The 15468-nt window shown below is 31.5% G+C and overlaps 1 protein-coding gene across 15 annotated transcripts in view; it reads left to right on the forward strand.

Annotated features, from left to right (window-relative positions):
* Ptprk (protein tyrosine phosphatase receptor type K) overlaps window positions 1–15468 on the forward strand; it is a 522697-nt gene that overhangs the window by 475560 nt on the left and 31669 nt on the right. For 4 of the 15 annotated variants that reach the window (XM_078019195.1, XM_078019197.1, XM_078019205.1 and 1 more), the window contains exons 14-18: window positions 4193–4331; window positions 5368–5409; window positions 7345–7374; window positions 12239–12399; window positions 14206–14241. In XM_078019195.1, coding sequence (XP_077875321.1) covers window positions 4193–4331; window positions 5368–5409; window positions 7345–7374; window positions 12239–12399; window positions 14206–14241 — 408 coding nt within the window. The remainder of the gene's footprint in view (window positions 1–4192; window positions 4332–5367; window positions 5410–7344; window positions 7375–12238; window positions 12400–14205; window positions 14242–15468) is intronic. The other 11 variants (XM_078019199.1, XM_078019209.1, XM_078019207.1 and 8 more) reach the window with 7 other exon arrangements.

The following is a 15468-nucleotide window of genomic DNA, read 5'->3' on the forward strand; positions in this document are numbered from 1 at the left end:
GTGAATGTAAGGCAGCTGTCATACATTGAAGGGAAGACATCGTAATCAGATGACAACATGTGCCAGAAGTTCAAGTAGGAGCTGTTTGTTAAAGATGTATTGCTTTGAGATTGATCAGCATGGATGATAACTCAACTAATGAAAGTGTTTAAGATTATGAAGCTGGAAAGTGTGGCAAACAGTGCCAAGAATCTGAGGTCCTTGAGGATCTCAAAGAGGTACCTGCTTTTAAGGGCTGGGTAAACAAGGAGGGACTCAAAAAAGGTGATTTGTAAAGGAGAAGCCAGAGTTTTAAGAAAACTAGAAGACAACCCAGTGAAAAGTATTGCTAGGAGAATGGAATCGACAAGAATGACAAATGCTTTTTAAGAGGTCATGTAAAGTAAGAGGGGAAAAGTGCTAATTAAAATCTGTAAATCCTGTTCTTGGTAATATGGGGAACTACATAACTGATTGTATGAGGTTTAAGAAATGATTACAAAGTGAAATATGAGCAAGATTTCAGAACTTAGACTGATAAAGGAAGAGCAGATTAATTCTCCTTGAATACAAGGAGAATTCTCAGGATTTGAGTGATTATGTCTCTACAGATGCTATGTGATCACCTAACATGCTGTATTTAGAGGCTTTTATTTCTAATGTCCATAATGAAGCTTGAAGAATAATTTTGTTTTGATCCCAGCAATTACAATTAGAATAGAGTTTTTTTGGTTGTGGGGTTTTTTTTTGTTTTTTTTTTTTTTTTTTTTTTTTTTTTTTTTTGGTACCAGGGATTGAACTCAGGGGCACTCAACAACTAAGCCACATCCTCCACCTTATTTTTGTATTTTATTTTAGATACAGGGCCATACTGAGTTGATTAGTGCCTCGCCATTGCTGAGGCTGGCTTTGAACTTGCAATCCTCCTGTTTCAGCCTCCCAAACTGCTGGGATCACAGGCTTGTGACACTGCTCCCAGCTCCCCAGGGCTGGCTGATCTTTCAATCCTCTGCTTCAGCCTCCTGAGCTAATGGAATTACTGATGTGATTACCACCATGTCTGGGTAGTTCTAATTTTTTTAAAATAAATTAGTGTAACTTTAAAATTTATAAAGCTACCCTAGCTACTTGTGCCCCCCCCAAAAAATCATCTCATAAAATTACTAAATAAATATGAAATTTGTAGGTTTTTTTCACTATACAAAAGAATTATGCTGCTTTTAACTATAGGACCCTGGGAATTCTCTGAATTTCCCTTGGCAGATAAAAAATTTATGGTAAAGGAAAGCATTTCTGAAAGAAGTTGTTCCACATTGTCTTTATTCATATGCATAAATTATAAACAGGGCTCATGGGTACAACCACTGTAATAGATTTTTGCTCTCCTTGAGGAAAATAGAAAATGCTCACTTAAGGGCTATTGCTTGTATTTCCCTTAATGAATCTTCTAAGCTTGAATGATTTTAAATAGGATATTTATGTTCTTTTGTTCTAGTAGGACACGGAACATAGAAAAACATGTGATTAAAGCATGCAAAGTAATAAATTTATACAGACATATTGTATGAAAAAATATTTCTGATAGTAGTAAAAGTAATAATAAATGTCATTATTAAAGACTTTGAAGAGAATTCATAATCAAGGGAAAGTAACCACCAAATCATAAGTACTTAGAGAATTTGATTAAACTTCTATACTCAAGTTTAAAAATTATGTTGAATACTAGTAAACAACTCTGCACAATAATTGTAATCATGATAGACAAATCACTCTTACCCAACTCAAATAAATGAACCTGGATTTTTTAGAAAAAGTATACCATCACAGGATTAGTTTATCAAATTACAATGTTATATGCACACAAGAAATCATATTCCAAAGAATTGTCAGAAACATTTAATTCTGTGAGTCAGGTATGTCAGAAAACCCCAAAGGATCAAACCTGATGAAAGTAGTCTTTAATTAGTGAATAATGAGAATGTGTTTCATGGACTGAAGTTTTTACTAGGGATTTTTATACCAAACAGTCTTACCAGTCTGCTTTCATTTCTCAGTGAAGAAGTATCGGTGTCAAACATCTAATTTAAGAACTAAAATAAATAAATGTGCTTTGGATTTTATATTCAATTTTGAAATGTATTCCACCTGTTCTCAATATTTAAATCTATGTTTTACATAAAAATGGATTTCTAAAGTCACAAGTACATACATATATATGTACACTGACCCTGGAAAGGAAAAGATCTCCAACATATTTACTACTTGTTTTGATGAATTGAGAGCTATATTTTGAAATGTGTTAAGCACTAAGCAACCTCTATACATAATTGAGGTTGGAAGGTTGGAAATTCCCTGAAGCATGCATGTATGGAGAGTGTTAAGTCATAAATGAGAACACCCTTCATTTACCAGAAAAAAAAAAAAAACATAGGCTTCCTTTTTGTTTTACTTTGTTTTGTTTGCTTAAGAATAGTTGTTACCAATTACTGGTCCAAAGGGAAGTTTTATCCTATGAAATTAAAATAAAAGAAATTAAAATAGTTCTAGTGAGTTGCTTTATAAAGTTAACTGTGTTCTCACTACTTTTTCTCAAACTGTCTTTCCCACTGATTTAACTTCAAATTACCATTTTATAAAATAATATTAGGTAAATTTATTCTTTCAAATTTCTCAGTTGGAAAAATCAAAATATAGTCTTATCAGAATGCCCTTTTGGCAGAACCATGGCTGGTGGGAAAACTGGAACACATATTTATATGTGAAAATCTGGGAGTCAGGAGGAAAGAAGACAAGAGGAGGAGCTAATTAAAGGGTTGGAATATAGGAAAATGAATAACATTTTTCCAGAGAATGAAGAAATTGTCCTTTGGAAAGAGATGACATTCGAGTTTTAGACTTGTCTATATGTCTGTTTATTCAGCCATCATTTCTTGACACCAAATGTAAGCTGATATTTTGGGTGTTATAAGACAATTCCCAAATAGGACTGATTCTAAGAATGCCTTTGGCTTTTGCCACACAGGTTCTTGGCAGTAGGGCCTACTAGTTTGGACCCTGAGAAATGATAGGTTAGAAGATAAGAGATGTATCAAATTTTTTCCCTGTCCTTGAGCAATTGATGATCTCTCTCCCATTTTCTATGCCTGCAGAGTTTTTATATCTTTAAAGTATAAATAAGAATACTTTCTCTGCCAGTTTGCAAGGCAAATGAAGTAAAAGGAAAATGTCTTCAGAGAGTTTAGTAGGGCTAATATATTGACTAAAGAATCTAAATTTAATTGTGTCCATATATGAGGGTGAGTGTGGTTTTGAGAAAGAAAGGAAGTGAGGCTAAAAAGAAAACCATCTTCTCCAAGTTCTGTTTCCCGAGTTTATTATCTGGATCTTATTTGTTAAGAGAATGTGGAATATTCTTGGATGTATCTTTTTTTGCTTTAATACTTGTTTTTGCTGCAAAACCAAATCTTCATCTCAAATCTCATATATTGAGTTATGAGTTTATGCCTCTAGCAATTGGATTAGGCATTTATGTAACCTAACCCTCTGGCTTAGATTAATGTCATTGACACTACCTGAAGGCACCAAGAATAGCACTTTGCACTGAGTCTAGACGTGTTTGCTGAATGAATTGATGAACAGACGAATCTAGATCTGACCTCATTTCTTCCCAGTATATTATTTGCTAAAAAATCCAATATTTTGACTTTTAAAGATCTTGGGAGAAAAATAGTTTGCCATTCCCTCGGATAGTTATTTCTGTGGGTTTTTTCTTTTTTTATTATTTTTTGTGTTTAAAAAAAAAATCTAGTGTGAAATCTTTCCACTTGACCAAAAATGTCTTATGCTGTACTTTAGCAAACGAATATATATATATATATATATATATATATATATATATATATATATATTTTATTTTCAGGTGGCTTTTATTTAAATACAATAAATAAATTTAAATTTTATTTATATCCAATAAATATATTTATTTTTATATTTACTTATTTTAGTTGTCAATGGACATTTATTTATTTATTTATTTATATGTAGTGCTGAGAATTGAACCCAGTGCCTCACACATGCTAGGCAAGTGTTCCACCACTGAGTCACAACCCCAGACCCTACAAATTGTCTTTTTATAGTAAATGTTAGCTGGTGATAATTTTCCTTTCTGTGATAATTAGCTGCTTTCAGTAACTTATTTTTCTGATTTGTTTAGCAGCAGCAACAGAAGAACCAGAAGTGATCCCAGATCCTGCCAAGCAGACAGACAGAGTGGTGAAAATCGCAGGAATTAGTGCTGGAATATTGGTGTTCATCCTCCTCCTCCTAGTTGTCATATTAATTGTAAAAAAGAGGTAAGATCTGATATTGTCCTGCATAGCTCACATACTCTTTATATCACTAGTTTTCAAATACTTTTTTTTCCTTTGAACTCTTTTAAATCCCAACAAATGAGAAGAATTTAATTTTAAAATTTTGCCAGTACTGAAGTCTACTATTGGGCTTTTCAAATAAATTCTTACTTGTTATTGGGCTTTTCAAATAAATTCTTATTTGTTTAATAAGAATTTATTTTGGATATAAACATATTTCTTTAACCTTGAAATAAATGTGAGAACTTAAATTTCTCAAATGCAGAGAGACACTTAAGACATTATTTTATCTTATATTTGAAATATTATATTAAGAATGACAAAATATGGATATTTTGTGGTACATTTGGACTAGAGTCTGAATTATATTGTTATTCTGTATTTCTCTAAAGCTCAGCTGCCAATAAGATATGAAAATATAAATGTTGTTTAATGACATTGTATATTAAATATTCACTGACTAAAAATTTAAAGTGAAGAGTAAATATTTTAATTGAACATTATCTTTTTTTTTCCTATATCAACCAATATTGCCATCTTTTGGAAACACATAAAGATATTAAGATCTGCTGAAACTTCTACTGGTCTCTTCTAAAAATTAAAGTATATTCCTGCTGAAAAAATATTTAAAAGTATACAATTTTTATAATTTGAGCTTTTGACCATTATATAATGTCATAATCTGTGAATCGCTGTCTTAGAAAGTAATATGGCAATTCAGTCCTTCCAGTTACATATTTTGGATGAGGCATTGATCTGGAAGGACTTTAAAAAAAATTCTACATTCAGAGTTCATTCTCATAGTTTTGTGTATCAAAGTGGTCATAGTTTATGAATTCTATTGAATAATATAGTAAATGATGTTGTTTAGATTGCATTAAATCTAATAGTTACTATGATAACTAGTTTGTACTTGAAGTAAAGCATTAACATTATAGATAAGACTCATACTACATGTTTTAACAGTTCCATCAGAGTTTATTTTAATATATTGCCTCTTTACAATTATCCCCTGGAGATATATATGTTGGAGAAGACACATCTGCATTAGAAACATTAGGTATGCATTATAGTGTTTTGTGTTAAATTAGCTACATACGTGCTTTCCCCAAATAGTGCTTTCTCTTTTTGCTTTTGTCTACTTCTGTGATTGGGAAATACATCATATGTGAGACAAGATGATTTAAATACTTTAGAAACATAAATTTTCCAATAAAGATCAATAAAATCATAGAATAGAAACTTGGGATCTTATCTCTCTGTTTAGTTTACATTTATATTTGTAAAGTGGCATAAACTAAACAGTTTAGAGAGTTAAATAAACATTGCTTCACAATTAAATTTATTCTAATCACTTCAGATTGGATGGATGTGAGCATGAGTGACTTCTGATTGTGTCCTCACTCAGAATTGGAATGAGCTTATTTTTATTTGTTATTTTTTGGAAAACATTTATTAGTTTTTAGTAGCTCACCATATCTATGGCTCTCTCTTTTAGAAATAACAAAGAATTTGAAAACTAAACTTCTTGAACTATGTTAAAACAGTAGCTAAGCATGATTTGGGGGGTGAATAAAATGCTCTGACAGTTCTATAATTGCATAACGTAACAAATTCTTTTTCTGGTTCATATTTTAAATGGTTGGATAAATGAGCCTCTATCAAAATGTTAACATTTGAGTTTTCATAATTATGCTTTAAATAATAGAAAGTATCTAGAGCTTTGGCTTCTCTCCCTCACCAGCACCATTATGACTAGGAAAAGTTACAATTTTATAGGTGGATGAAGTTCCATATGTTATCTTCTGTTGTGTAATATTATATCTAAATTACTTGAACTCCATATTATTATGTAGTATGTGTCACACATGGATTATATATGGTTTAAACTCAAGTAGGTTTATTATACATACACAAAAGCATGGATATTATAGCAGTTTCAGATATTATCAAGTTTAGTTAAAATTAGCATATACTATAGCTTCCCTTTTAATATATAAATTTATAATAAAAATAGTAGGAAATATTTTAGCCTCTGACTGTCTGCATTTGTTAAGTTTCTCAAGAGTTTATACCTTACTTGGAATAGTATATGTAGGTATATTTCTCATGTTGAAGAAAGTTCTGTGTGTTTTTCAATGTTTTATAAAAGAACGGTTTGGAATTCAATGCAGTAAAAGTTTACAACTGAGGGTATATATAAAGTAAGTTTTTAGGCTAAGAAAAGGGATATTGCATCTTTTCAGAACGCAATGTCATTTTTTTTAATTTAACTGCTGGTGAATTATTTCCAAATCTATACCATTTTTCCATTGATTGTGTATTATATATGAAATGCGCAGCATGAACACATTACTAATTCCAGACATAAATTTGAAATTATGTTTCACTACAGTAAATGTTTGTGCATGACATCATGTTCACATGCATCTACTGTAGAATTATCTTTGTGTATAAGTTCTTTGGTACATATGTATATTCACATAGTGTATGTATATATACCTGTGTACCATTAAGGTATGACTTATTTACAGAACTATAGGTATTATTCTGCATATAAAAACGTTAATATAATAGATCTTTATGTTTTGTATCTAAAGAAAAAATCTAGTATACAAGCTCTATACACAGCTGTTCCATCTGTCATGACATTTAAATGGTAATGGATGATACTATGCGTAACTGCATGTTGAAAATACACAATCCATTTAATTTTTCAATTTTTGGCAATAAAAGAAATATCAGCATGTTCTTTTTTCTAAATTATGTATTTCAAATTTTATTTTTCTATGGCATATCTGTCTGTTTAATTGCATGGCAAAAAAAGATCTAACAATGCATGAGCAAATTAAAATGCAAAGCAAAAAAACATGAATTTTATTTCATTTTGTTTTCTTTTTTAACGCACATTTTTCTGCTTTATTGAATGTGACAGAGTCACGCTTTTCATTCACCATTGCTTCTCTTTTTCCACTGTCTGTGATTTGCTTGCCAGGAGGAGCTACTATTCTTACTCCTACTACCTGTAAGTAGAAAATGGGTGATGTACAACTTTACATGTGTTAAAGATGCAGTATCCCTTTTCAAAAAAAATAAAGAAACAATGTTCATAATTTTGGTGATATTTCAAAGAACATCTTTTGGTGGACTCTAAAACTATAAACTATTATCTACTTTGCTAATCTTTTTTAAAAGGGATATTGTATTTCTGAATGTCAGCTACTTCTAATTTTTATTTACAGTTTTCCATAAGTAGCTTTAGTCTACAGCCAAAAACAATCATTCAGTTACTTAATCAAACCTGTACCCCATTTTAGCTGTATGGCACCTCCTTAGTCTGACAGAGAAAGTGATTCTAACTCCCTAATCACTATCTTTATGTGATACCATTATAGTTGAGAAACTGAGCTAAGTCAGATATTCATAGAAGAACATTCAAAATGCCTTCACAGGATACAGATGAGATCACATCTACAAGTGTTAACACCTCTTTCCTCATTTCCAGGAATCCACGATGGGTTGGAACTTCAGAATACCTTTGGTCTAGTTGTTAAGGCAATCAGTATGCTCTTGTAAAAATGAATAGATGCAACACAATGTTGCAGGGACAAAGAAATAAAAATTCTTTTTTAGAGAAGAAAAATTTGGTTCATTTATTATAACTAAATATAGCAAAGATTTTATAAACTAAGGTTAAAAAAAACAAACAAATGAAAACAAAAAAAAATACCTCTTGTCAACCCTGGAACAAGTGTACATGTGACACATCTCTTTTTGTTTTCCAGAGTCTCTTGCTCATCTTAGCCTTAGGTATGACAAGCTCATTTTCATAAGGATAGAGGGGATTGTCCATTCTATTTTTGGAGTTATTTTCAGTTTATCACTTTCAATGTAGTATTTAGCCAATCCAAAGGAATGATATGACACCTTTCAAGGCTTAAGGATTGAGATTAAGTATGTTAAGAGCATACATCCCACAGCATTTGTATAACTAGGTAAATTCAAGCTAGCTTTACAACAATTTTTTACAAGTCAATCATTATGACACAGTTCTGCCAACATTTTAAATATTATAAACATTTGGCTTCCTAGATCTGCTAGAACAAACAGGTGTAAACTAACAGTGCTCCTAGCTTATTGTGATGAATCATAATATGCTTGTTAAATCATGTTTGATGAAGCCAAAAGTAATTAACCATACCATTTCGTACAATGATGGAGTACTTTTCCCCTTTATGGCCCACCCATACATCCACCTGCAGAAGTTTATGCTGTTGGCTGCTTTGATAATGAAAGTCATTTGCACATCTGTCAAACTCAAGTACTTGCAAAATGAATTGCTTAACTGTCCTGAAGTGCACATTATATATGCTGGTTGCTCCGGGGAAGACAAAGCATGAGACATAGTGGAATCAATAAGTATTTAATTATGAGAATGTCAATAAGCCTACCATTAACTATTACTGTATCTGTAAAATTTAGAGTGGGATTCCATTTTTGGTACATGGTTAACATGTCTACATTCTGATTCCTGTAGCAGTTTATACTAACATTATTGTGATACATAGGGCTACTAGCATTTTAAATCCTAACTAGAAAGAATGTCAAACAGGTATGCTATTAAAGGCTACTTAAACATACCTAGTGACACTAATCTAAATTAAAGCCTTTTTTTTTTTTACAAAAGTAGAAATGACCTAGAATATCACCACAAACCACATGTGATCTTTGAGCTAATTTTCATTGGCATTGTCATAATAAATATCAATATTTAATGAAAACATTTAATGCTGATGTTAGTTCTTTGCTTTGTAATCACCTGAATGGAAGCCTACCTCACAGGGTTGTTGTGAGGATTTAGGTGTAAGACCAAGCTGATAATGTATTAACTGACAGATACCCACAAAGATTATAATTCCATGTAATTTTCTTACTAATCTGAGTTTGTGAATCTGAAAAATAGAAGTCCTTCAATGCAGGTGAACTTTTACTTTTCATGCATTTGAAAAATCTTAATTTAACTTCTTAATGTTCCCCTATCACAAAGTACACACAAATTACATGTGATTTAAAGTGAAACCTCAGTTCAAAAGCATCATTTCTACTCATTATTTTCTATATGTGCACCTTCAAAATTTTAATGGTATTTTGAACCAAATTTCAGGTTGTGCAACTTTTTTATCCAATTTTGGAGGGAGTTATGGGGGGAATGAATGTATTTTTTCTTTTTGCCCAAAAACCAGAGATTGGGAGTTTTAAAAAATATTTTTCTGCTGTTTTTTTAATTTTTAAATGGCAACACATTTGTGCCATATTCATATTCTTATCAATTTAAAAGCAAGCAATATTTAACTCTTAGTATAAGTAGTTGTTTATAATAGAATATGCTTCATAATGTGGCAATATAAACAATGTAATCAACTGAATATATGATCAGAACTTAGGTCTGGCACAAGGTCCTTCTTCATTGCTGATTAGATAAATACCTCAGGCAAGTTTTTTAACTCCTTCAAGCCTCAACACACTCATCTATAGAATTAGAACTCTTATACCATCTTCAGTTGATTGATCTGAGAATTGGGTTTAAAAAAATGAAAATTAACACACATAATACAGGCCTAATTTGTATATTGAAAAGTATTAATGGAGTGCCTACTATGTGGCAGCACTGCTTCAAGGGCAAAGGATATAGAAGTCTTTCTCTCCATGGAGGCCAACATGGGAAAACAGTTGAAAACCACTTGCAGTGATCTGTGATGAGTGTTATTACAGGGGGAGAACATTGTGCGATGGAAATAACAGAGCAGGGTAGCCTAACCTGAAACAGGTTGTACTGGGATCAGTTTTAAAAATTTTCTCTGATGCAGTGTCTTTAAAGTTGAGACACAATGTATGGAAGTTAGCCAGCTATTAGAAGTTAAAGAATGTTGTAAGTCCAGGAACAAAATTCTACATGGTGGCCTAAAGGAAGGTTGGGAAAGTAGTTTCTATAGGCTGAAACATGACCTCATAAGGTTTAATTAGACCTATAGGCTAGTTTGAAAAATAAAAAAAAAAAACACTTAGAAATTAATCAAGAAAACTAATACAAACATTCAGCATCATGGTTTGTCTTTATTAAAAAAAATATAAGTCAGACTATTGATGCTCAGATGAAATGCCAGTAGCCACTCCGGCAAGTTGCCCCTGCATTGTGCCCGAGTTCTACATAACATTGTCTGTCTGCTCTCTTACATAGGCAGCAGCTCGTATTTATAGTACCCATTGAAACTTATATATTTGTACAAGGTTTTAATCTTCTGGCCTAGAAAGAAGAGTGGGTTAGTTGTTTCACCATATAAAGCAAATATTGCCAATGAATGATGGTGGTGATGGCAGTGATGTATAGTCGTAGTCCTGGTGGTGCTAGTCTTTACTGTATTTCTGTGACTGTTTTCTTAAATATTGTTAATACATACTCTGGTGCTGTGGTTATTATTTGTAAAAGAAATGAAGCCATCTCTATCTCTAGGTCTTAGTTTATGGCCATCATACTCATGTAGCAGATCTGTTATGCCAGTATGTGGTGTGTTTGGGGGTGCGCCTGTGAGATCTAGTACTGCAGTTCTCAGAGGGGGAAAAAAACAACAACACTGGAGTACATCTCAGGTTGCTAGCTTAATTTTTAAAGGAAAAACTTTTGGGCATAAACTCAATCTATGAGATGAGACTTTGTAGTATTTGTAGTACTTTAGTGCAGAAACTAATGAGGATCAGAAGAAAACATTTTACCTTATAACCAAGCTGAGAAATGGTGTACTTAAAACAACTAAAGAATATTTCTAAGGCAGCATAAATGGCTGCTATAAACTCAGTGATATAATTTCCCTGCTAGAGACTTTTACAGTGTCTTTATATCATATATAAATTGTAGGGTTAATGTGATTTAAATATTTTATATAGCTTTAACAGTTTTTTACTTGCATGTTTCATGTGTAACATTCCCAGAGAACCAAAATATATTTTACATTCTTGATATGCAAGATAAAACTGTCAGAATTTGAGGAGTTCAAAATGCTCACTCTACTAATTTCCAAATCCCATCAATAATGTGCCCTGCTGTGAATTCATAAGGGACCTACCTCCCTAGTGGACGTTTTGCAGTGAGGTTCTAAATCATGTTTTTAGGATTTGACCACATCAGTACTCCAAGATGATGATTATTTGCATTATAACTTTATATAAGATTTTTCCAAAATCCTCTCAGTACTTCCCTTACACATTATATGATTTAATCCCTTATATTTATTTGTACTTGAATCATGGTTGATTCTAAAAGACTAAAGATTAGGTTTTGATTAATATTACAAATATATTAGTGAAGAGATTAATTCTACTCATGTTGCATTTTTACTAGTAACAGCAGAGAGAATTAAGAATGGGACTTTTCTTTATCTTAATTAAGTGGCTATGATAAAACAAACTTAAGTCATGTTATTCCTAAGAAGAACCTCTGAAAGTTGATCAAAGGAATCTATCACTTAGGAGAAAGACCAAAACTTAGCTTTAAATCTTCCTTGACCTCCTCTACTTAACAAGTGTTTGTTTATATTTTTGGTAAAATGTAGTTATATTTTTTAATGAAAGTTAATAGAATGAAATACAGGAAATGATGATAATTTTGGATTTGACAGCTTGAATATTAAAATATCTGACAAATCAAATAGTTCTACAGCAACACATCAATATAATGGCTTGAATGTCAACTGAATTCCAGAAGTTACCAGTTCTTAGGTTTTCTAAAAGACATCTGTTACCTTGTCCTCGGTCACACTTGAACTACTTGTTTCTGGTGTCATCTCTTCTTCAAGACTCACACTCAGGGCTCCCTTTTGTATTTGCCTTGGCAGCAAGCTGGCTAAAAAGCGCAAAGATGCAATGGGCAACACTCGGCAAGAGATGACTCACATGGTGAATGCTATGGACCGAAGCTATGCTGACCAGAGCACTCTGCATGCAGAAGATCCTCTTTCCATCACCTTCATGGACCAACATAATTTTAGTCCAAGATGTAAGTTCTTCACTGAAATATTAATAAGTGATTCTGAAGCTTCTTAAGTTTATTTTGAGTTCTATATGTTAACTTTTAAATAATGAGAGAGTAAGAAAGGGAAGAAGTATCTAGAAAGCAAAAAAAAAAAAAGGAGATAATATTATGGGATTTACAAGAAGTCCTCTGTTTAGACTTTCTACTGTACTTCATTTCACCTTAAACTGCATGAAATTTATTATTCAATCATAAGATATATTCTAAATATATACCACTCAGACCATGTCATTTGTTACTCATTTAATTTAGATATGAGATTGCCTACATAAAATTGGTTCATGTCAGAATTTATAATTATTTCAGCATTTGCATCTTCCTTTTTGTAAGATAAAGTTTCTTTTGTCATATGAAGAAACAGTAATTCTTTTTGGGAATTAATGGTATTGGCAAACTTATTCCATTAAAATAGTCTACTATGGAGTCCTAGGGAATATTAATACTAAGAAATTTAACTAGGGGAAAGAGAAACCTATATGCTTTTAAATATATGGTGTGAAGTCTAAAAGTATGTTTGAATTGAAGGATGCAAAAGGAATGGTGAAATCCACCAATCCAACCATCCATCTTAAGAGTTACTAATACTAATCTATGAAGGCAGGGTTTTTGAACTACTTCTACCAAAGTACTATTTAATGGCAGAAGACTTCAATAATTATCTCAGTCTTGGTAATACTATTTATCTTCAAATTTTATATTTTCTTCTATAGTACCTGTGCTTGTTTTAAGCTAATTAAATTAACTTACCTGAATTTGTTTCTGCAAATTGATACTTGATGTAGATAAATCAGGTTTGTCATTGGCCATTTGTACCTAGAGGCATTTTTGTCACAGTTTTTAGAGATATGCTGTTCTGGTCTGAAAAATATGGATGTAAGAAAAAAGATAAACAATAGAATGATTATTTCCTATACAGATTACAAATATATTGTAGTGGTAAGGTTGAAAGTTAAGTGTTTGTAGGCTGAATGCTTATATGTTGTTTCAGAGAGGGGAAATTTTTTCTGGTGAAATTTTTCGATAATCCTTGGGCTAAATGCATCCTATCATTTTTCTTGATATATATATCTACACCAAATTAGAAATTACAAATGCTATATGAGTCATTTTGGAATTTAGTTTTAATCATGATGGGGCCTTCTTGATCTATTTTATTTTTATTTCAACACAATAAAAATGACAGAGAAGTACATAAAATACTATTAATGTTGAAAGTAAGTTTTGCTGAAAATATAAATGTACCATCTCTCTAAGTACCTGATTTAATATTTAATCAATTATAGGTTTGAAAGCGTTTCTGTTCCTCAAACTTTTCTATTGCCTGTGTTAGAACCTTATTATAAAGTTTCAATTAGCAGCATAACTATAAATATGCACTTATGAACTTAGAGAAAGGATTAAATCTACTTCCCACAGTTAAACTGAAAAACATTATATGGAATGAATATGAGATAATTATTTTTCTAATACTTGTTAGCTCCAAACTGTATGGTTTCTTTTGCTCTAACTTTATAATCTTTATAATGTCAAGTTGAATCTTCTGGCTTTTTAAGTTGAACAGAGTACTGAACTATAATTATAGATACACCTTTGTTGATGTTTTGTAAGAACTCAAGCTGGAAGAGAGAATTTAACCCTTGTAGGTACAGTTATAGAAGAAAGTTTAGTCATTATATTTCTTAAGAATGCATACATTTGTTGTAAAGAAAGAAGAGTTCAAAATATAATTTTAGAACAATCTATTCCTTCATGAGCTTTGTTTTCCTACAGTGCCCAATGATCCACTTGTGCCGACTGCTGTGTTAGGTGAGGCCCTAAATCTTTACCCATTACTTTTTATTTTATTTTTTGCATGGATCACAACTCCTTGCATGGGTTGCAGCTTTATCCATAAAGTAAATTATTTGCAGTTCTGAACATATCTTGATACTTAAAATAGAGAGCTCGGATCTCATTAGAGAGAGTGTCTCTGTTCAACATAATCAGATCTAGTGGATTTCAAATTAGCAAGGTATACTGTTTAAAGTTTAATTTATTTTTTAACTAATGGTTCTTTTAGATTTGGGACAAAAGTTCTGTAGCCCCTAATGTATGACTAATGCTAATATATCCAAGTTAGTGGAATGAACCCAAAGGCATTAGATCTCAGGGACAAGTTATAATGGAAAAACTAGATTTTATATGAAAGTCTACCTGATGGAAAAGGACTTCCTAAATCTCATGAATTTCATAAAACAGTAGAATACATTTTTTAAGTAGAGTTAGGATCATGTGCATTTGCTTTTAGTTTATCTTTACCAAGAATTTACAGATTCAGATAAAATTGCTATAGTCCTGATATGGGGTTTGGCATTGTATATAAACCTTATATGGTAAATAGTGCTGTCTTTCAAAAATTTTAAATAAGCCACATTGTTTACCTCTATATAATATCTAAGACAGATGGTATTGCTAGTGATAATTCAGGCCATTTAGATGTTAAATTCAACTTTTAAATACAGCTATATATTTCATAATGAAATGAGTTTCATTTCAAATTGTACTCCATTTCTCAACTAATTACACACCAATGATTTGTGGCCAACTTGCTGTATGCTCACCAGTTTCATATCAATTTTACCCTAATGTTTCTAATTAAGATTTAACCAAAGAAATGTGGAAATTTTTAGATAAATATATATATTTATATATATATATCTTTAAAATTCCTACATCATACTTTTATTTTTATTTAACATTACCTGTGAAGATACAAACTTAAGCTTATAATTTATCCATGTATTTGCTCTCCTATATTCAATGTTTAATTACATTATAAAATATTTTCAAACAATATAACTAATTCAGTTAAGAATGGACTTTTGATTCTCTAATTATTTTAAGTTTTAATTTTGTAGTTGAAGTAAAATATATATACTTTAAGAGAAACTGCCTATTTCCTACTACACTCTTTCTGTGAAATCATAAAAAAATGGGAGGAAGTGAACTGGGAGAACTTGTCTGCCAGAGTGGTCTCATTGCGTTAGGGAAAAG

This window comes from Ictidomys tridecemlineatus, chromosome 8, assembly GCF_052094955.1.
Source record: "Ictidomys tridecemlineatus isolate mIctTri1 chromosome 8, mIctTri1.hap1, whole genome shotgun sequence".
In the NCBI taxonomy this organism is placed as follows: Eukaryota; Metazoa; Chordata; class Mammalia; order Rodentia; family Sciuridae; genus Ictidomys; species Ictidomys tridecemlineatus.